The following is a 23,271-nucleotide window of genomic DNA, read 5'->3' as shown; positions in this document are numbered from 1 at the left end:
AATGAATATCAGAACATATTGTATGTCTCCTTCCAGATGCCTGAATATTCAGAAGAAGTAAGTCTTATGTGAGTTTTCAGTGGTAGACATAATTGCTGTACTATATACATGGATATTCCTTTTGATCACTTTGCTTTCCCTCCCCTGGGAAGGAAGGAGGGGAGAGGTCAGAAGTGCAGCCTTTTTTTTTTTTTTTTTGACTGCTTTAAATATGGATTGGGGCAGTGGTGTCTGCCAAGGCATTGTTCATCTCTCACAAAATCCAAATCTGATATGAGGCCAAATATGAAAATATGTCAACTTTATATTTCTATAAAAGGAAAAAATTTAATCCTATCTACATTCAGTTCAACTGCTACAAGTAAGAGTAGTGAGGCAAAAATCTGCAATCCCCATGTTATATAAACTTATAGGTTTTATCCTGGTTCCATAGAATTTGTCAAGTACATTTTGAATTGCCCAAAACCTAGGTTTCTAACATAAAATAAGCAGGAAGCCATAGTCTACAGAAGGATAGATAGACAGCTGAGAGGAGCAGTGCTGTCTGTCTTTAAATAGATGTCTGAATCATGGAAACAGATTACCCCAGCAAGTGCCTATCAGAGCTGTCTCTAGCAGGAGCCTGGCTGACCAGTTTAAATGAGCAACCAATCCTCTGGCAGCTCAAGGCTGGTGAGAAAACTCCTTTCTTTGTGTGCCTTGTTTAACTCTCAGTGAATAATTCATGACAAGTAATGTACTCTCAATGTAACCTTCATTTGTTCTCACAGAAGTAACTTGCAACTTTTTAAAATACATTGTTTTTTTCCTTTAATTACAGTTTTGAGTTTGATAGTTTTGCATTAAAAATCAAACAAATTTTGACCTTTTGAGTGTTCATATAAAAAGTTCGTTTTTTTTTTCCTTTTCACCTCACACAAGCCAGATTAAACCTTTGTAGTTTTCAATACCCCAAAAACAAACAGAAGTGAAACATGAGAAGCAAATTTTATACAAATTCAAGTGGATTTTTTGAAACACAAGTGTCATGGAGGTATACTTCCTCTTCAAGAAAGGCTTTGTAACATAATGCATAATTTAGATTTAATTTTAGTTCCTGACATTTTTCTGAAGGACTTAGAAGTATGGATGATGTCATTCTACCAAACAAGAGTCTTATCCATGTCTGACTCATTCAGGCCATAATCCCATACCTGTAGATGCCAAGTTTCCAGTGAAGGACATAGAGAAATCCACTCTAGTGGATTTGTAGAGAACGCTTCTGTTGCACTAATGTGGTCACCTCACCCCAGATTTGCTTTCAGGATGACTTTCTGACAGTAAAAGTTTATTGTTTCCAAAAAGACAAAATGTTACAGAAACATTAATTTTAGAGTATGCATGTTTGGGTTGGGCAGCTTTACTGTTAATGTTTGTTTTTGGTTCTGGACAAGACAAAACTGGGGGAAAAAAAGTGTTTTACTATATAAGGCTAGCTAACATGCTTAAAATTTAAGTATAAATTATCACATTGTACATACAAGTTTTGTTTGTTTGAAACAGTGGTCTGTGTGTACTCTTGAAATACATACATAGTCTTGGAATGGTGGTATTCCTCAGAGTCTTCCAACCTCTTTTTAACCTCACACTATCCCATTCTTCTGAACAAGATGATGATGAAAGAAGGCATATCTTTCAAAATATAATGGTTCTCTGATAGTGAGCCTGACACTCAAGAGTAACTTTGTCCAGGACCAGTCATAATTATGAAAGCTTTGTAAAAGAAATGTAATTCTCTCTTGCCTTTCCTAGCAGCCAGTACTTCCGTTGGAGGAAGGAAAAAAAAAAAAAAAAAGAGAGAGAGAGAGAAATGTTAGCCTACTTTTTTTTAGCCTAAAAAAGCTGGCATGTTACTCTTGGAAACCATAGCTACTGCTTAACTCCCTACTGAGTTGAGTATGAACCACCAATGTTTATTTTTAAGCAACTATTTAGCTAACAAACTGTAGTCTCAGTTTGTGTGGAGCAAATAGTTCAAAAGAGAAGGTCTGATGGAAACATTGATAGATTTTTCCTTTAACCTTGTAATTTGTGGTGTATTACTGCAGTAAGCCCATTTGGATCTGACATCTGATCTATGTTTTTATAATGTAACCTGTATTTTTATATGTCCATGTGTTCATATATATATATACACACTCATGGTTCATTCTGGGGGGAATTTTTATGTTTATTAAAAAAAAAATCCAAAAAAACCCAGCCCAACACACTGAGCAGCCCTAGCTCAGCTGAAGTTCAAGGTCTGCTAGGAGGGTAGTATTTAATTTTAGGCTATTCGCTGGTATACAATGTTAATACAACATTAGCAGATATCATTTATTCCAACCTTAATGACTGATGTAACCATAGACCACAGCATAGCTGATGGCACTGTTTGCCAGGAATATAATGTTTCTCAGAAAAAAGGTATTCTCCTACTCCTAAAATTTATCTCTTTCTATTTTCTTTTTGAATCTCTAGCAATGAAGATTTGCACAGGTTCTATTTTTATTTTTGTAATGGAATCTATGTGGACAAACAATGGTCAGTTAGTAGTGTGGTTGCTAGCCTCTAATTGCATAACTGATGAAATAAAATTAAAAGCAGGCAGGAATAAAGGCAGAAGGACACGTTTTCAGTCTGACATACACATATCAACAACCTGACTTTGCTATGTAAGGAAGCAAGGCACTGTGAAGCCTCTGTGACCTTACCTCCTGTCATGCTCAGGCAGCAGCACCTGATCGCTTCAAAGGAAACTGAGATGAAGAACCTTCAGACAAAGTGTCATATTAGAATTGGGTGTTCTTACAGAAGACCCTCTCTGCCATGAGGTCTATGAGGAGTTTTGCACATTTAATTCTGTATAAGGCCTGTAGAGCACACAGTAACTGTTTACACAGCAGGCTCTGAGCTAATAAACCATATTTATTACTTGGGAAGCTCAATCCAGGCAGCTAGATGTGAGTGGAATCAGAAAGGAAAGACCAGTGACATATGTCATGTTTCTGCTGTGCCCTTTGGTTTGCTTTTTTTCACTCTTATGAATTCTATGCTATGTTGAGCAGTTGCAAAATCTGTATCTGGGTTAAAAATTTGTTTCTCAAATTCTCTGAATTAATACTTGTTTTTGAAAGGTACATCTCCTGAACCTACACCTACCTTACTAGTTATCAGACCCACTCATGCAGGTAATATAAGAACATTTTATTAATCTTTCCTTCCTTAGCTTGTTATGCAGTACAGGACAGTAATACAGACTAGAGGATGATCTAGTCTGTGGAAGAGCTAGATTGAGCTGTGCAACTCAGGTTTCACAAAACTAATTGGTGTGGTGCCTAGTTTGTGAAAAAATGTTTCCTACAGTGGAATATGAGCTCCAGAAGATTGGAAATGTTGATTTCAAGTTTAAATGAATATTCTTTATTTATTGAAAACTGTATTTCACATAATTGTGGAATCTGGAAAGTATATATGACGAAAGCAAAGATACAAACTGTAAGCAAGACCAGATGCAACAGTAACTAAGAAATAACATGGATTGTCCTGAGTGAATGAGCCCAGCTCCAGGTCTTTAAAGATATTTTAGCTGTCCTACTTGGAAAAAAAACCAGGGTGAAACTAAGATTGCGTATCAAAAGGCAACAGATTGTTTTGTAGCTTTCATTTGGTAATGCATATTCCAAACACCACACTTTAGAGCCCAGTTATTATTTATGTCTGAAGGTTTGAAGTTGTGAATCCATTTCTTCAGCTCGCATGGAGCAGCAATAATAACTTGGCTCCTATTGCATGGTTTTTCATCAGATTGATGTCCAAGTGCTTTTCAAGCAGCAATATGTGGGTTATACCTGTTTTACAAACTAGGAAGACAAAACTCAGAATGTTTAACCAAGTTTTCCATAACCTGAAGAAAGAGATGTTCCAAGCATGGAACATGGAACTGATTCTCTTGTTCCAAGCATGGAACAAAAGAATCAGTCCTCTACCTCATTCCCTAAGCCATGCTTTTGGCAATTCATGTTAATGTTTTATTCTTTGCACTGTAGCACTGGAATAATTCAATTAGTTACTAATTTGAAGATAAGTAACTGAAATGTAAGCACGCTCAAAGTGGACTGAATTCAGCACACTTTGCATTTAATGGTGTTTTGTTTCTGTGTCTTTTTTTCCTTAGAAGTTTTAACTATACAGCTAAAACCTCAGTTGATGATAAATGCAGATAAAAAATATTGACGCTTTTTTTGATTCATTAGTGTATTTAGTAGCATCTCCACCTTTTAATAGTTTCATTAATTTCAAATATTTTCTTCATTATTTTTATTATACAATCAACATTTGCCTCAAACATGGGTGGCATCCTAAGACTTCTCTTCCACAGCTATTTTCCTGCCACCATAGAATAAAAAAAAGGATTCCAAAAAGGGAAAAAAAAAAAAGGGGGGGTTGTTAGGGGTTCTTTTTAAGTTTTAGGATTACATGCACAAATCAGCTATTTTAAAAAATGGTAATTTCTCTATTTGGTCTCTTAATTTTCCTTAATTATTTTTTTCCCTTAATTCCTCTAATCATGAGAAATTTAAAGTTTTTATTATTTGACCCCATGCCAAATACAAAAATAAATGCTACACCATCTTCTATGAGCACAGTGGACTAGTATTCTCCTATCTTTACATAAAACTTAGACAAATCTGCCTTAGGTGTTAATTGTAGCACAGCAGATTTTATGTATGAATTAGAACCTATTGTCAACTGCCAAAGTTGTTCTAATGGGTTCTCTAGAAATCTCTCTAGAAAAAGGCTGGCCTTTCTCACGATGAATATTAAAAGGCTTCTTTGTTTTAGCTTCAACAAAGTCAACTGATTAATTTCAGATAAGACTAACATTACCTCAAGCTCTGTGAGTTCTCCTTCCTACTGGTAGACTCCCTTATTTGGGGGAAGCCTATGACTCTAAGGTTGCTCCCTGAAGACAGTCTCTGATGGCCACTTGAAGTATGGTTAATTAATATATATTTCATAATAGTTGAAGTTAGTAGGCACTTGGAGAGCAGGAGTTTATTTCTAAATAAGTGAGGATGGAGACTAACAAAGAAAACAGGTTTGCAGTGGGTGTTAGTTAATGAGATGGAGAACTGTGACCCCATGAGGACTTTTTTTCTGAATTTCTATTGAAAAACAGTGACTCAAATTGAGTACCTGCATCTAGAATGTATTTATATTGTAGTAGTAGTGTTTGGTATCTATATATGTTAATATTTGTTGCAATATTTCTAGTAACCACAAGTAAGAAGCAGCATTTTGTCTGATACACTATTGAAAACAGTCCATCCTGAGATATTTACTTTGTGGCAAAGCAGAAATAATCTTTGAATATTCCATTTAAGTATGGTATTGCAAAAAGCTTAGTCAAAATCTCTATTCTGCTTCATTTTATTTTCCTGTGTAAAATTGGAATAATTTTTATATTTATGAATTATAAATAATCAACAAAACTAAAAAAAAAAGCCTTTAAATTGGCCATGTATTCTGTAACAGTCAAGGACCTTTATTTTATCTGATTTTTTAAATGACCTATTCCATCTGTTAAAGGAATAAAAAAGTTTCACAACATGGTTCTTGATTTATGTGCACTTCTATAGACGTGTGACCTGCACGGTGACAGACCCAACTGTTACTAAAAGTCCTATGACTGTATGACCCTTTGAGCTAAATTTGCCACAGATGCCTTTTCCATTCATTGAAGCTAACTTTTTTGATTCCATAGAACCCCTAAAAATGGTCCTTTGCAAGTCGCTAAGTGATATTTGAGGGATAAGTGCCAGAAAACATGGAAAACGTGAAGAACAGAACGCAGAGCAACAAACGTTATTAACATTCCTTCTGCTGTTGTGGAACAATTTGTATGCAGATCACTGGCAAAAGCCTCCAGGCCAGTTAGGATCTTTCCTGGTGATATAGAGTGTAGTTGGTAATAGATTTTATTGTACTATTATAAAATAAAGTGCAAAGGTTGTAGAGAGCCTTACACACATTCTAATTTGATTAATCTTTTTTATCTTTTGATACATAATCTGTTTATCATATTTTCCTTCTATTTGCCAAGTCTATATAAATTTTATAAACGGAATCTTCAGTGCTTGCTTTCATTATTAATGTAGATGCACTCCCATCCAAAATAATGTACTGCAACACTTGTAGAGACTGCAAAGGAATGGCTATCAAGCATGCAAACACTTGTTCAGCAATAAATTTGTTCTTTCAGTTTAAAACCAATTCTAACTGTTCAGAGCATTTTCAAAAATTTATAAATCAAATAATATAATCCCTATTTTGTTTGCTGCATTTCCACCTCCTTTAATGCTGAAACTGCTAAATATATCAACATAGGAATTAACTCCCAAAGCTGTTATGATAACTTTTTGACCAGAAATTATAAATTCAATGTTTTTTAGAAATGCATAAACTATCAATGTAATTATTATAACAGGAAAAGATATCTGCAGTACAGCAGAAAGGGTGTCATGTTGTAGTTCTTCAAGTCAGGTATTTTGTCCTTCAGTGATTAATAACAATCACTATCTGTATGTGTGTTGACTTTAACAGTCAACAAGGAGTTTAATTTTTACTTAACTTTCCCCCAGTGTTCTGAATACCTTTCAGACAGGAATGCTTTCTGGTTTGTGAAGTTAGACAATAATACTTTTTCACAATATCTAAGCAAGTGTTAGGACAAAGAGAAAGGGAAGAATTTAATTTATGGGTGAGGGTTTTAGTTGATTTGGCAAGAAAAAAATCTTTGTTCCTTCCTTTACTCCACAGAGACTAATTTATCTAGCATGTCTTTAAGTGGAATTTCTTAGCAAACTCAGAACTGTTACTGTAACTTACATTCATCCTTTCCTTTCATTTATTATCCAGAAGTATTGTTTCTTTTCTTTTTTCCACTTTTTTTTTTTTTTAATGTTATTGACCTTTAAACCTGTTGTTATCAAACTGAAAGAAAGAGATAGGGACTCTTTTCAGCTGCCTTCATTCTCATGTGACCTGAAGGGAGAATAGGTTCAAAATAGACTAGTTCCTCCCAGGGCAACACAAGACAGAGGAGAAAAGCACTGTCATTTCCGAACAGCACAGTGCTAGAGTAAACTCAGCATGAAAAAGGAAGGAGTTGCAGCATGTTAGAATTCTTCCTCCACAGCCTGGATTTTTACACAAGATGGATTTGGAGGGTGTTAAAAAGCAGAGGATTTAAAAAAATACTTTGAAATGGAGTACTTTAAGAATGAGCTTTTTAAGGACAACTGACATCTGACTGCTAGTAATACTGAAGGAATTTTTCAAAATGAGCATTGTTATGAAGCCAAGATCCCGATCTACCAGCTCCTTAAGGACTGCCGACGCAATGTGGTAATGTGGTTCGCTTGTTTCTTTCAGGCTCTCTATTATGACACAGAGATGTGTCCTAAGAAAGTCACAGCTTTAATTTTGATTTGATAGGTATTGCATGGTTATTGAACATGTTCAGCTGCTGAACAATTATTAGTAAGAAACAAAATTATGTAGCTTTTTGTTGTAAAATGCAGTGTTTCTAATTTTTAAAAAGAGAACCCTTTTCGTACATTTTTAAACATGTTACACTGATTTTACCCATTCAGCAGTCGGGTTCAATCCTTACAGTTAGGTATGCTGTCTAAAAATCTTCAGTACACTTATTTCAGGAAGAGAAATCATAAGACAAATCTTGCATTTCTGGAGACTGGAGAGTGAAATGAAGTTATAGGTTCTGTGAGCTATTTTGGGATGCTTACATGTAGCTTTGCTGCATAAATAGACTGACTGGTAGAGATGTGACCTGAGAAGCAGCAGACTTTGTAGCAGCATGTGAGAGACTCTGCTGTGTTATGCTTCATGTGTTTCCCCTGCTCTCTGAGGCTTAGAGGAGTAGAAGTAGTCTGTGATACTGATCTGTCTGTATAATTTTCTTGAATATTTTTCAGTTATTAATCAGCAAGGCTTTGTCTTTTAAATAATTCTTTTTCTTTACGCTTTTTAAGCACCATTTAATGCTTTAAAAAACTTGGTAGGCACTGACAGCACAGCTTTCTATGAAGTATGAGAAATAAATTCCATTTACTCACTTAATGTGTCCCACATTTTGTTCTTCTCTCTGTGTCTTAATAAAGCCACCATAATTTTAATAAACACATAATAGACTAATTGTTCATAGCTATATTTTACATATATAAAAGATGTATTTTAGATTATAGCTTTTTAATATATAAATGGCTGATGTGTTACTGAGGATAGACTAGTGACTAAATACAGTTCTTTGTGAGGATATACATCCAGTTAATTGAATATTAGCCTTATAAAACTTTTGTGTTTCAAATAGTTTTGGCTCTGAGGTAAAGCCATGTCAGTATTACTGTTAAAGGAGTTAGAAATTTCTTCCAGTTATCTTTTACTGAAACCATTTTGTAGTAAAAGGAAATTAAACAAGTACACTACTCAATCTAAAGAGTAGTCCTAGCTGTTGTCAGAAAGTGCTAAGGCAGAGTTCTGCTGAAATAAATGCAGTAAGTAGTATCTCTATGTCTTTATTAAAATTCAATGCCATGCTGGTAAACTAAATATTGCTAATGTGCTGCATTCTGTGGGGTGTCTCCAAGGAAGTGAGCTAAAACATACATACCTTAGCTATTACGTACGACTGTGCAAATAAATCAGGACCTCTGATTAAATTTTCCTTTTTTTCTTTTTTTTTCAATTGTTGACTGCCTCCATTAATTGTTGCAGGGGAAAAAAAGTACTTTAGAAGAAAAAAAAAATCCTTGTAACTAGTAGTTGCAGGCTAATTTGAGCCCCAAGTATTTTGTCTAAAATACCTTCCTGCCTCCCTTTTGTTGCTGTGGCCTTTAGTCATAGCGCTAATCTGATATCTGAGAATACCTGTTCTGCTGGTTGTAAGCTGGGAGTCCTCTGCTACCCTGCTGTTTGGGAACACGACCCGAGCTCAGAGGTGGCTCTCAGGGAGACACTTGAAGGCTGCTGGAGAGGGTACATGCTGTTCTGCAGCGGTGTGGAGCAAAGCCAGGCAGGCCCTGTCCCAACCAGAGGGAAAACGGAGTGCAGAGATAAGAGAGAATGGGAGGGAACTGCTGGCTGCCCACACCGAGCCCAGCTGCTGGCTGCCTCCAGGGAGGGGGCGGCTGGGGCCAGCCCACCCTGCCACGCTGCCCTGCCAGCCGCCCCCAAGGTGGGCCTGAGCGGGACCAGCCTCCAAAGCGTCTGCCTGACTTTGCTTCGTGTGCGTTGCTGCCTGAACCTGTGCGTTTGCACCCGTGGGTCAGCACTGGCCTGCAGTTCTCTAGGAGAGAGTAATATAGTCTTGCCAGAATATTAATGCTTAGGGACAAATTAAGTCAGGGTTAAATCAGAAGCAGTAGTAGGGGTTCAGGCCAGAAGACAGGAAAAGCATAATTATCCTTTTTGAATCTCTTGATATAGTGATCCCACTCTATGTAAGGGGAGCAGGAGTGCCTGGGAGGAAGGAGAAGATGGGTCTCAAGAACACAGGGACTTGACTGACAGGACTGTTTCTCAAACCCTTGCATACACCTCTTGCAAGAGTTTGAGAAAAAAATGATCCCAGATTTCCTCTGCCATTTCTCATGTGAATAAAGTTCCAGTGAAGATCAGAAATTGGGCTGCCAGCACAGAGGCCAGTAAAAGGATGGAAGAGATGTAAACATAAGACAGAGAAACCTCTGCTCTTGGTGCCCTGAAATCAGACTGCCTCTTTGTCCAAAAGATACAGTAAGTTCAGTGTAAAAGCATATGTGTGGCAAAAGCGTGGTATTCTTTTTGGTATCGATATTAGAAAGCAATCAAAGGGTATCTGCATGAGTGGTACTGTGATTGCTACCCCAGCTAGCTTGGAGCACATGCAGGTGAGCCCAGGCTGTGCTGATGCCTCCCCTTTAAAACTGCATGGGTTGGGAATGGCTGCTGTTTACTGTGATGGTAGGGACTGAAGGCAATCCTTCTCTTTCCTGTGTGGCTTGTTAAATTTATCCTCATGTTATGGTGACTGAAGTAAAAGCAGATGGTTGGTATTTATACCAAACAAAAAAGTGACATATAAGGGTTATTACCTGTCATGTTATTGCTGCTCAATTCTACCACCCATTCCCACTCATTCCTCAGTTCAGGGTGTGATTGTGAAGTATAGTTTTATATCATGAATCCTCTGGAGAACAGTCTAGAAGGGATAAATGTTTGTGCAGACTTTTCAACTAAGACAATTGATGTGTCTTTTTATTCCAGTGAAGAAATAACAAGGAAGTAAAGAAATAACAGTGAATTAAACTTTGCCTGAGACAGCCAAATGATAATATGATTATATTTTCTTGACTGTTTGATAATAATTTTTAATAATTTAAATTAATAATAACTTTTGATAACTTTGAATATTAAAAAAATCTATTTGAAAGAACTTAATTAAAATTTTGGAAGTTTAAGTGAGAAGTTAAGAATGCTTGCTTGCTTACAAGTCAAGCAAGCAGCCTCATTTGCTGGACAGACTACAACCTACTGCCTGGAAGTAGTGCAGTTGATCAGACGTTACAACTGCCTTTGTTTTTCATTATACATATATATATATATATATATATATATATATAAAAATAGACAAAAGAGATATAAGCGTGTGGAGTAATGATAATATGATTATATTTTCTTGACTGTTTGATAATAATTTTTAATAATTTAAATTAATAATAACTTTTGATAACTTTGAATATTAAAAAAATCTATTTGAAAGAACTTAATTAAAATTTTGGAAGTTTAAGTGAGAAGTTAAGAATGCTTGCTTGCTTACAAGTCAAGCAAGCAGCCTCATTTGCTGGACAGACTACAACCTACTGCCTGGAAGTAGTGCAGTTGATCAGACGTTACAACTGCCTTTGTTTTTCATTATACATATATATATATATATATATATATATATATATAAAACTAGCCAAAAGAGCTATAAGCGTCTGGAGTATTGTCAGGTTTTTTCCACAATTCTTTCTGCGTTATGTGACTAGAGATAGTTATATGTTTACTTTGTGAGTTGGCATTACCGGCTTTTCTTTTGCTTTTGTAATATTGGCCAGTTCAGGCTTTTCTGGGTTTTGGAACTTAGTGTAGGTTAACCTGCAAAGGGCACAGCCCGTCTAGTCACCCAGAGAGCAGAGGTCTTCAACAATTCAGTCTTTGGTACTATGTAAAAAAAAGCACCTGGTCTTACTTAGCTCTAGAAGTCAGTGATATTTCTTGTCTGCAATATGGTGGAAATTACTGAAAGATGTTGTCAAATATGGATTTATCAGTCTGTGACATATTTATAGATAAGTGGGGCAAAACTGATCTCTTGTATGGACTTTCCCTGACCTTTAATATGTGGATCACAAGAGGGATGCTAAGTACAATTTTATTGAATGGAGATAGCAAAATTGTTGTGGCTTGACATCAGTGAATAGCATTGTTTCTGGGCCAGATGAGCTAGAACAAACAAACGAGCTGACATTCAGCTATGCTGACCTCAGGTAGGTGCACTGCTCTCCTGACTTAAAGGTACTGTGAAGTGGAACTCTGGAATAAGTGTGACCCAGTCTTTTGGTAGCCCTGTCTGACAGGAGGAAGCTGTGGCAACATCACGCTACTTTGGAACTGGACATCCCAAAACAACTCAGTTCCTTGGTTAATCCCTTGGTGCTAGAAAGCCTATTGCCATTACAAAGATAAATGATACTGAATGAGCCATATACATGTAGGTTATTATTATCAGACCTGTATTTAAAGTTAGCTGCTGAATTCCAGGATGGGAATCCCACTGCTGGTGAGATCAACACCAAACCCAGGGTACTCCTTGAAGGAATCCTTGTTAATGTGGGCAAATGTAAGTGTGAACAATATTAACAGTGTTCATATCACTTGGCTGCTAAAGGGTTAAGGCTTTTAATTTCTGTGTTGGGTGAATTTCTTTTCCTCTAGAGTATTGTGATTGTCTCTGTGAGGCATTGTTGGTGATATTACTTGTCCCTTGTTACCATATCTTATAAAACTGCTCTTAAACAAAAGAGGGTTGGGACCTCACATAATATCTGACTGCACTTTTAGTAGCTGAATAGAGTGTGCTGGGAAAGTTCAGTGCAAGCTGCACACCATTCAAACTCATAGGTAGGGATTGAAGTACAAGTATCATATGTAAAATTGTGAGATTTCTGTTGAGGAAAGCTTGCAAGCTATAGATATAGTCTCTCCTACATTAAGTCTGACTTTGATGGATTTCATAGGTGAATTCATTAAGAAAAATAGGCTTTCCTAAGCCATGTGGGCCTCAAATCTAGACAACCATAGAAATTCAAGGTGGTATATATGCTTTTATTTATTGCTCAGTGCTAGTGAGGAAGTCTGAAAAGTCAGTTTGACACTGTTTTCCAGAGTGGGATATGTTAAAAATGTTATTTTTACAAATGAAAGGGAAAAATTGCAGTTTTGTCAACAAAGTTGTGGTGGATTTTGAAATTATCAAGTAGTCTATTTTCTAACAGAATAAGACATGTCCTAATGGGCCTGGCCAATAGTCTTCCTAACCTAGTATTCTGTCATCACCTGTAGCAACAGGAATACATACCTGAGTCCCTGTCCAGTTTCAGCAGTCCATCATGTTTTCCAGCATTTACTGGTGTTGTGTAGGGGTGTTCACCATAGCCTTCTCTTTTTCAGATCATCTATGTACCTGTTTGCCTAATCTCTTTTCTGGATTTGCCAATAAACTGTCTTCCCCTACAGCCTTCTGACAGCCTTTCACCTATGTAGGAAAGCCACTTTCTTTAGTGTGCTTTAAGATGAGTTCTGTCATTGCAGCATTTCAGGAAAGAGTCTGCATTCACTTATCCAACAGCTTCATGATTCTGTGATGTTCAGTTATAACCTCCTCAGCCTTTTCTTGTAGACACAGAAAAGTTGTAGACTTCTTGTGTTTTCCTAAACAGGCTACTGCCCCATCCCTTGATCATTTTAGCTCCCATTCATTGTATTTCCTCAAAGACTACTGTGTCCTTGAAATACAAAGACCAAGGCAGGCATTACCCAAGATGTGAACACACCAATGTTCTCACACAGTTGTTTGGTTTTTTTTCACAGCACCTTTGTGGATGTCCAGTATGCTGTTAGCCTTTTATACTGCCATTTCAGGTTGAGCTATATTTTTAAATGATTTTTACTAGGTTTTTTTAGCCACTTTTTTGGCATGTTCCCATCTCTGTATTTTTGTAGAGCAGAAGAATTAGAGCTGCCATCATAAAATCCAGTTACTTTAACGTTAATATGAGTAGAACTCCTTATTGGAATAACAAATGTGGGGGTTTTTTTTAAATAAACAAATATTAGAAATCATGCCAAAAGAACAAAATGCAAAGTGTGACTCCAGCAAAGAAAGGCACTTTCTCCAAGATACTTTCTTTCAATCTACATCCAGATTAATTTATGTGAAATTCTTTCTCCACCACACACAACCACACCATTTAGTTCTCTGCCATTCACTTGAGTGTATGAACACTTTCAGTTTTCCTGAAAATACAATCTTGTCTTTACAGCACAGTTCTCACACCTTCTCCTTGAGCACATCTGGTATGTTATCAGCTTGTGGACAAAGCTCTGTTCAAATCTAACATCCATGAGGCCCAGTGACGATGTGACATTTCGGTGTCTGTCCCTAGTGTGAAATAACAGAGAGGACAGCAAGTTCCATGGGGAGTTCACTTGACAGCTCAGCTGAATGACCAAAAGCCCATTTACAGCTGGTTCAAGTGAGGATAGAAGGTAGTCCCAATCTGGATCAATGCTGAGATGACATGATGGAAGTCTTCTCCCTTGCCTTCCATTGCACCATGTCTGAACCAATTTTTTGCATCTAATTTCACACTGAGGGGTTATCTTTCTTCCTACCTTGTATTCTGAGAAGCACAGTTATAGTGTAAAGCATAACAGGTGGGATTCAGCTCATCGAGACAGATTTCTATCATACCTGGTCTAGTAACCCTTCAGTGGAAAGAAATATTTGCTCTGAGGGTATGATGTCTCTGTGACATATTTTAGATGCCTGCCTCAGAAAAAGAAATACTCTTGATGTCAACGATTTTATCAACCTAAGAAACACTCAAAAACTAATGCACATACATGAAATCTAACTTGTATGTGGACACCTGCAGTATGCATATAAAGACAGACTAATTATTTCTGATGAAACTAACTTAGCTTGTGCTGAATACATACTTCAATATTTAGTAGTTTTATTATTATCTTATAATATAATGGGAAGATTCACATAAAATAAGGGAAGTCTAGTATGGAATAGGAAGTATTAGAACACAACAGCAAGAATAAGCCAACTGCTTAGCCAAAATATAGTATTGGAAGAACCTTGCAGTCAAAAAGTGAGGTCAATTCACAACCATGAAATCACTAAGCCGTGATGTCATCATTCCAATGACAGCACAAATTACTTAATCTCATTACTGTGATTCTCATCAGATTTCAGCTATGGTGGTTTCTAATTCAGACTAATATGCACTAGAGTATGTTTCTTAGCTCACATTACACAACCAGAAGTAGATTTCTGCACTTCTTTATTTGGTACCATTGCTGATGCAGTGAAGATGGGGGCATTAATGACTTAGGTGCATAGTACAATATTATATGACCTTTTAAATATTTTTTTCTTTCATCAAAAATCATGAAAGCTTTTCAGATCTATAATGCACAAAATGACAACAGTTTCAGAAGCTAAATGGCAGAAACAGATTTGTTCATATGACCTCATTTTCAAGGATTTGAGAGGCACAGAGAACTCATGACTTAAATTTGTTGCTTCTCTATTTCATTTGCAAGTTTTATAACAGCACTTTTTGATGCTTTTATGAATACACTCAAATACTAATACACTCAAAACCTCATGCACTAATTCAAAAATAATTTTCTCTATAGTTATTTAAGAAATACTTTTCCCTTCTATCAAAATGTTGAGCACTAAAAAAAAGAAAGATAATTGCTTCAGAAACATTAAAAACTTACTTTTTCTTTGTCAGATCTCTCAAAATAAATCCAGCACAGATCAGTTTTAAAAAAATTAATTCTTGTAGCCCCATTGTGCTTTGTTTCAATTTAGTAATTTAATATTTAGTAAAATAAACTATTTGAATAAAAATTTAGCTTAGACTGGAAAAAAAGGAATATATTTTTATGAAAAAACATTCAGTATTTCTGAAATTTATCCTTAAATTTCTTTCAATAATTGTAAACTTTTTGCGGGTTTTTTTTTTTTTTTAAAGTTTCAATTTTGGGGTAGTTATAACAGTTATCTAAATTTTGAAGAACTTCCCATACACAGTTATATAATAACCTACTGAAAAAAATTCTCTATGGTGTGTACCCAAAACAAGTTTCAAAAAGAGGACACAAATGCGACATTCCTGCAGTACAACACGTGGCAAAGAGTTGCATGTTGGCTCTTGCTGCACTGCCCTGGGAGCTGGTGGGATGCTGCTGCAACAAGGGCAGTGAACCCTCTGACACTGTGACAGGCTGCTTGTGGAACCCCGGTCACTAATTCCACGTGGTGTTGTACCACGTCTCATAGCTGCTGCCAGCATCCCCCCCGCACACATCGGGGCAGATTGCAGCAAGTGCTTTTAGGAAATTCTTTCCAAGAGGTATATATTGAGAAGTAAGCAGCCACTCACTGTGAAAGCTTCTTGCGTGCTGCTGCCCTGAAGAGTCCCCTACACGAGATCAGTTATATAAGACCATCTTCTCAGAGCTTTATATCCATAATCATCTTTATTGTCTCAGACGTTTCCACATTTAGTAGTTTTAAGCTTGTGAGCCATGCTTTCACTTGATATGTGGTCTTTCCTTGACTTAACCAACATTTCTTTTTCTCTTGTCCTAGCCCTCTATAGATGCCTTACTATTGGGTTCTGACACTAACTAGTTTACCTTTGCTTCCTCCCATTTGCATGCACATTTTCTGTCTGAGTTTCCAACTGAGTTAGAAATAGCCTTTGCCATATGAATGCCATTAAAATTTACCTTTGCAAGACTGCCAGAAAACTGTTATTTTCATACTGTTCACTTAATGAAAAAAATACTGGTTTCAATTTTAGCCTTCAAAACTTCCAGATATGAAATAGGTATTTTTATATCTAAAACTGAGCAATTGCGTTACTGCAGCTTCCATCCTTCCTAGTTCAACATCTCCTACATTGTTTGACACCCTTATTGCCATACCATGAATACAGATATGTTCAAATCAGTTTAATCCCTTTAGTATATTTGCACCTTACATGTGTGATGCCTGTAAAGTTGGTCAAAAGTCCTTTCACAGAAATGTGCATATCTACTTGAAATATATCATCTATATTATACAGTATAACTTTTTTTGTTGTTGTTGTATTTTCCAAGTGTGTCCAGTGAGCACAAAATTTTATTTATCTCTCACAAGTTGTATATCTTCCCATTTATTGTGAGAAGCCACAGTGTGGTAAAGCCTGTGCTCCTTATGTTCTACGAGACCAGGTGAAGTGCATCACATGTGCAGAAGTGAACTTCTTGGTCTTACTTGTATTTAGTCTTGTTGATTTTCATTGCATGCCATCCTGAGGTATCTGAATTAAACCCCATGCATAAACACCTTTTTGCTTTTCCCGATTCTAACTTTTTTTTCAGTCAAATATTTTTCTTTCATAAAAATCTTTCTTTCACCAATCTTCTATTTTGTTCTCAGTATACCTTGAGTAATGTTTATACACTCAAGTCTAATAGTCACACAACATTCTAAGCTCTCACATTTGAAAATTAAAGATTTAATGTAAATTTCACAAATTAAAAGGTGAGAAAAAGATCTGTTGCTTTTAAAATCATACCATTTTAAGACAATCTCTTCACCTATTCTTGCATAGTCAGCATGGGAATTTGTAGAAGTCCAGAGGGCTGTTCAGAAAATCAGAAATTACATCCTAATATAGAGAGGTGCTCCCAGATTTCCTCCGAGCTCTCTTCCCAGGAACTTCTGGGGACCCTGACTTTCAAGTTTAGACATCTGACCAAACCTGTGCTGTTAATTTTCCCTGTGTGATCTAAAAAACCTTGTTTTTTCAAGCTTTGCCTTGGGAAAAAAAAAGGCAAAAACTGATTTTTTTTGGGTGTATTTCCTTCTTGTTCTTCATTAATATGTATATTTACTTTGCATGTTTTGCATAAAGATGGTGCAATAATGCGATAATGCTTTTATCTGTTGCTGTTGAAGTGCACACAGAAAAAAGGATATACAGAGGAAGGACATTTGATAGACTGAAATGCTGTTTCACAGATGCCGGTTAGATTTTGTCTGATTGTTGTGTACAGTTTTGAATTATTTTTCATCTGTTAAATCTGAAACTGCATAAAAAAATGTTGGTAGGTATAGCCCCATTTTGTGGAGAGAAATATGATTAAGTAAAGGTGAACATTTAAAAGTCAGGAGGCCTGTGCTTGCAGTAAGAGTGTGAGACTTCTATTTAAGCTTCCTCTGACAGACCCAATAAGGGTAAAATAGAACATTATTTGCCTATGACAAATGAAAATTTCAGACCGCAAAAGAACAGCAGTAACATCAAGGCCTCAGCTGGTAGATGTTCTGGTAATACTCATCAGCAGATGTTTCTTAGTGGCAGAGGCCATATTAGTCCCTTGTTTCACTCCTTGCATACTTATTTTGGCTACCAAACACATGCAGTTACCCTGAGAATTTCAGTAGTGGAAAGGGAGAAAACCCCAGCGTATGCTCTTACTGGCTGTAAATTGAACTAAGGCCCTGAAGGGATCCTTTGCTGATGCTGAAGCCTGAGGTCCCTTTTCCCACCCACTTTCATTGTAGCACAAGTTTTCTTCAAACCATTTTAACTGATGTGAAAGGAATTAAAAATGTACAAACACCGTTCCATTTGAGCATGCTTCTGTAAAGCATGGCTTGAAACTAATTTGCAGTAGGCAGCTAGGTTGAAAGGAACATTTATGGAGATGTTGTTAAGGCTTCCAAATGAGTTTTGGTTTTCTTTATGTAATCCTCAATTTTACATTACTTAGGCTTAAAATACTGAATTCTGAAATTGAAATATATGAACTAAAATTATTTGGTTTCCTACTATTCTTTTTACCTCTTGACAGTCATCCAACTGCCTGGCATGAAACAATTCATGTAATTGAACAGGTTGCAGTTTCAAATATACTCTGCTCAGTCCTAAAGTCTTGTTTACTTGGGAACAACTGTTCATTTAAATGGAAAAAAAAAATCTACACTGTAAATTAAGTAAATGCTTATTTACAGCAGCAGACAATTGGGTTTTGATAGCTCTTCATTTCTGGCTCATATTTTTTCTCTTGTTCCATTCTTTTCTAAATTTCTTTAGGTTTATTCACTCTTTAATACCCACTCTTTCACAACTTAATTTTTCAGAGCTTCTGAAAAAGTTAAACCAGTCCTGATTGTGTTCTATAAACATAACAGGGCTGAAATGAGAATTGGGTGTGTGTCAGGAACTATTGTGATTAGTTTCTGACCAGACTGAATAACAATGATGTTTCGCTGACTTCTTTTCTGCCTTTAGTCTGCAGTAAAACCTCTGCATGAATAAGATAATGAGATAGTAGATGTGTGCCTTTCCTGTGATAAGGGAAAAAATATTCTGGTCAAGTCACTCTGGCTGTTCTTTGGTTTGTGTCTTGGATAGGGAACATTTTGGCTCTGTCTTTCATAACATATCCTTTCATAACTCTCAGTTCTTTTCTTGTGCTTTAAAAAACAGACTTCTAAAATTTGAAATGTAATGTTTCCTTAGTGTGCAGCTCATGATACACCAAAACCTGCACTGTAAGTATCCCCATACCTCCAAAGTTTCAGTATTACTATTCAGTGCCCATTTCTATAACTACTCTATTAGTTCTAGAAGACAGTCAGTGTCCAAACAGGTGAGTAGATTGTTACCTTCTCCCTCTCTTTAGTATATTTAAATACTGATTTGATAGTTTTATCTGCCTTAAGTTGCTGACAGTTCAAAATATATTTCACAATAGAAAGAAATCTGTGATTTAGAACCCAAAGACAGTAAAGTTGTGTGTACCAGGCTGTTACCTGATATTACAGGAAATCCTGGTGATAAGAATCTTTCATTTTTACCCACACATAGAGGAAATCTGTCAAGAATGAAGGAATAATTGACACGGGGTGTGGGGAGAAGGGGGAAGTGCAGGGATTGCAGTATTAGAGGGGAAATATACACAGCATAAGAGGTCTTTTAAAAGTTAGAATATTTTTGAAAGGCATGAGAAGAGAATACAGGAATCAAAGTCAATAGACCCCTTGGTCTAAATTTGCTGATCATCAGTGGTAGGCGCTAAAATTGCATAATTAATTACTTTTCAAAAGTTCAACCTATTCTGTGTCAGTTCTCAAGCAAACTGTTCAGATAACCTTCATTTAATGAGCTGGAAAATGATGCTGGCTGGCTCAGTGATATTGAAGCTGTGCCCTTTGCAGCCCAGTCTGCAAAAGCTTGTTTTTTGATTTATTCTCTAGGGAACACTGGCCAAGCTAATCTCTGTTTTGTTTTTTGTTTTAATGTCCCTTTTGACATTAGTCAAGACATGATAGTCACCTCAGTGCCACCTGCTCTGAACTCCATGCTGTTAAGGAAAGATCTATTCTTGCCTAGGTTTCAGTATGACCAAAATGACTGTTTAGGTTTGGTGCCATGTAGAGTCCAGGACATTTGAGAAAATATATTAAGTGACTCAGTTGATATTGGCACAGGCAGTGTTTTTATGCTTGGTAACTCTATGATTAGTGACTTAATTGCTGACATATGTTTTCCATTCTTTAAGGGTCAGAGACGTGAGCTGGGAAAACATTAGGAACCACTCTTTGAACCCCTAGTGGTAGCGTCGGCCTTCATAAACTGTTAGTGTTTGTGACAACTCAAATACCACAATTGCCTATTAAAAGGATTTTTTCTCTTACAACTGTGATCCTGTTATCAGTCAGTTTGTAACTAATGTTCTAGTTGCAAACATGCACAGAGAGCTCTTCCCAATGAATCTGAATTTCACCTGTAGAGATCTGCATATCCATAAAGCCATAGAACCTTAGAATAGTTTGTGTTGGAAGGCACCTTAAAGACCATCTGTCTGCAACCTCCTTGTCATGGGCAGACACACCTTTCCTCCGCCAGGTCAGGTTACTGACAGCCCCAGCCAGCAGAGCCCTGAAGACTTCCAAGGATGAAATTAACATGCCAGGGTTTAGGCCTTACTCATATCTATCAGCAGTGCCACAGTTCTTCTTTGATTCACAGATAGTAATTACATTTGCATTTTTGGCAAGCAGGATGTTCACAGCTGTGAAGCAGTGTATTTTTCTCCTTGGAATATCCATTCTTGAAAAAGGCTGGAAATGAATAACTAGGAAATGACATTTTGTAAAGCCATCACAGCTTTTCATCTTGTCCAAACAGCTTTTCCACTACAGAAAGACTTCCCTCCCCCACAGTTTCTCCCCATGTTAGTAAAATGACCATATGACTTTGTTACTGATATTGCGCATTTATAACTTTCTTACACTTATTTATTTCAAAATTAGAATATTGCTTTGTATTCATGCCGTTGGTATGGCATATGTATCATTACACGGGTTTGGGTGGATGGGAAGAATGCATTTTTCAGTTTCCAGTAGCTCCTCAGAATGTTTTGCTTCATCACCTAAAACTGATTGATTTTCCAACCAGTAGTTATGTTCTTATTGGTTTCTGGTACTAGAAATAGAAGTTCTGTATGATTCATTGTAACTGAAAGCAAAACACTGTATCTTTTTTAACATTCAGATAGACCAGCTGCTCTCTCTGCATTCTCAATTTTTCTTTTTTTTTTTTCTATTTGAGGTATTGAGCATGGTAATATTTGGACTTTTACTTCAAAATAAGATTTTATTTTAGTTTAAATACTTGTTGGCAATTGAAAATCTAGAATCAAAACTTGAAGAGTTAGTTTTCAAGAACTTTCCAGTTGCTTTCAAAAATCATCAGATGAGACCACTTAAATAAAATAATAATAAAATTGCGATAATAATTGAAATTTCAGTTCAGGTTGGTTTTTTTTTATCTAGAGAAGAAAATCTAAGAGCTATCAACTCAGAATGTACTTTTGCTCACTAACACATCCCTTCTCTTGAATTTTTAATATGAAGTATTGATAACTATAATTTCATTTGCTGCAAATAGATATTTCCTAAAAGGGATGAGCTTGCTTAAAGGATCCTTTATTTTTTCTTCCTTCTCCACACATGTCCAGCCCATTCTCCTTTTGCCTTCTGCTCCTCTTTTTTAAGTGTGTGAATCTCGTTAAGGATTTTACCATAAAAATACTGGTGAATAATGATTTTGACAGCAGACTTCTGAAACTCTTTGACCTTGCTATCTCTGTGTGGCTCAGAACCAGCATCTGGTTTCAGAGTTACTTTCTAGTTCATTTGATGTTAAATTAGCCTCAGACATTGTATTCATTGATGGTAAATTAAAGGACCCATTTCCTGAAATTTAGCTTTGCAGAATGAGGTCTAGTGCAACATTTTTTATTGCAGGTGCTTGGAAAATAAATTAAATCCAGCTTCCCATAAAGGATAGAATATAGAGACCATCACAAACATTACTGTATAATGTAATAGTTCTTGACGACTTAAATGATACAGATATTCCCATAATTGTTTATTTCACCTTTTCACATGCCAGGGAATGGTATGAACTTTAATATTTGAAGTATAAGCAAAAATTCTCTGCCTTACCTCTCTTCTTTAAATACTCATTGAGGGATTAATTTTGTTTTAATCAAACATTTAATTTTTCCAGCATATTATCCCTTAAATTGTACAACTCCATGAACACTCTGAAAATTTATGCTTACTAAACTGCACTTCTATGTTGACACTGAAGTTCATTAACAAAAACTGTATTTACTGAATGCTACTTCATTCATGCCTTGGAGAAGTCAGATATAATTTTTTTTCTGTTTTCATTGTCTTAACTATTAACACTCATGGAAAAAATTCAGAGGAAAATAGTACACAAACCTGCTATCTTTTTCAATCATCTATGTTTCTCATGGATAGACAAAAAAGTCTGTGGGCAAAAAGCCACAGCTGGGAGGGGTAAATAAAGAATAGTGTGGGAAGATATGCACTGACGAGGCTTCCTTAACGCAAAACTATGAAATTCCCAGGAGGAATACTTGCCCATGTGCTGTCCTGGCAGGGCTGTGTAGTAGGATATTCTAAGCACATATTTAGCCACTGACTGGTTTTTTCTCCTTTACACTTCAGTAACACTTCATCTGGTGCATTATTTGTCCATTTAACTCTTTTTAAAAAATTTGTTTAGTCCTTTACTGTTCTGAAAAAAACCAAAAAAAACCCCAAACAAACCACTTAATTCTGTCTGAAGGGAGAATTCAGAATGGTTTTCTTTGTCTTATAGAACTACTGCATGGTGGGGAAAAAATAAAACCACATCTTTAAAAAATCTAATCAGCTTCTCTCCTGAAGTGACAAAGATTTTCTTCTTTGTTTTCTAATTTTTTTTCATAAAATTTCTTATAATAAATATTTAGTGAAGGGTGGTTTTTTGTTTTGTTTGCTGGTGGTTTATTTTATTGTCTTTTCTTTTCCTGTATTTTTTTCTCTATTATTCTCTTCTTTTACAAAATACCTGTTCTAATGTCTTCTTCCACTGCATTTTTATTGAGGGGATCTTGAAAAGCAAATATACCAAAACAAGCAAATAAGCTAGTCTTCTATTCTTCCTATTCCTTCACAGGTTTTCTAGAGGAAAACTGTTTTTTGTATAGGAAAACCAGTAAATTTCTAAACGCTTAAAAATTTCTAATTTTTAAAAAATTCTAATTTTTTATGAGGAAAACCAGTAAATATCTAAATTTCTCATTTCCTCACCTGTATCTGCTTTTGATATATCCTTTAAAAAACAGTGTTTCTGATACTTCTCTTGTTGCTACTCCAAAACTCCTACTACCAAATTCAAACTCCCACTACTAAAATTAATTGGTATTAATTTTAGGTGGTATGTAAGTTATTATTTGCTTTGTTTTGGTTGCTTCTTAAGA

The 23,271-nt window shown here is 36.1% G+C and overlaps 1 protein-coding gene across 7 annotated transcripts in view; it reads left to right on the top strand.

The window, feature by feature from the left end:
* PDE4D (phosphodiesterase 4D) overlaps nt 1-23,271 on the top strand; it is a 314,096-nt gene that overhangs the window by 177,375 nt on the left and 113,450 nt on the right. Inside the window, exon 1 of one of the 7 annotated variants that reach the window (XM_039709606.1) lies at nt 7,090-7,428. The exons of the other annotated variants lie outside the window; for them this stretch is intronic. Within the exon in view, the coding sequence (XP_039565540.1) occupies nt 7,364-7,428 (65 nt within the window). The 5' untranslated portion in view covers nt 7,090-7,363. Of the gene's footprint in view, nt 1-7,089; nt 7,429-23,271 lie in introns of those variants that run through there. 7 annotated transcript variants of the gene reach the window in all.

This window comes from Passer montanus, unplaced genomic scaffold (genome assembly GCF_014805655.1).
Source record: "Passer montanus isolate IOZ18808 unplaced genomic scaffold, ASM1480565v1 scaffold22, whole genome shotgun sequence".
NCBI classification, from domain to species: domain Eukaryota; kingdom Metazoa; phylum Chordata; class Aves; order Passeriformes; family Passeridae; genus Passer; species Passer montanus.
The sequence above is the reverse complement of the archived record's forward strand: the minus strand, read 5'-3'. Positions and strand labels throughout refer to the sequence as shown.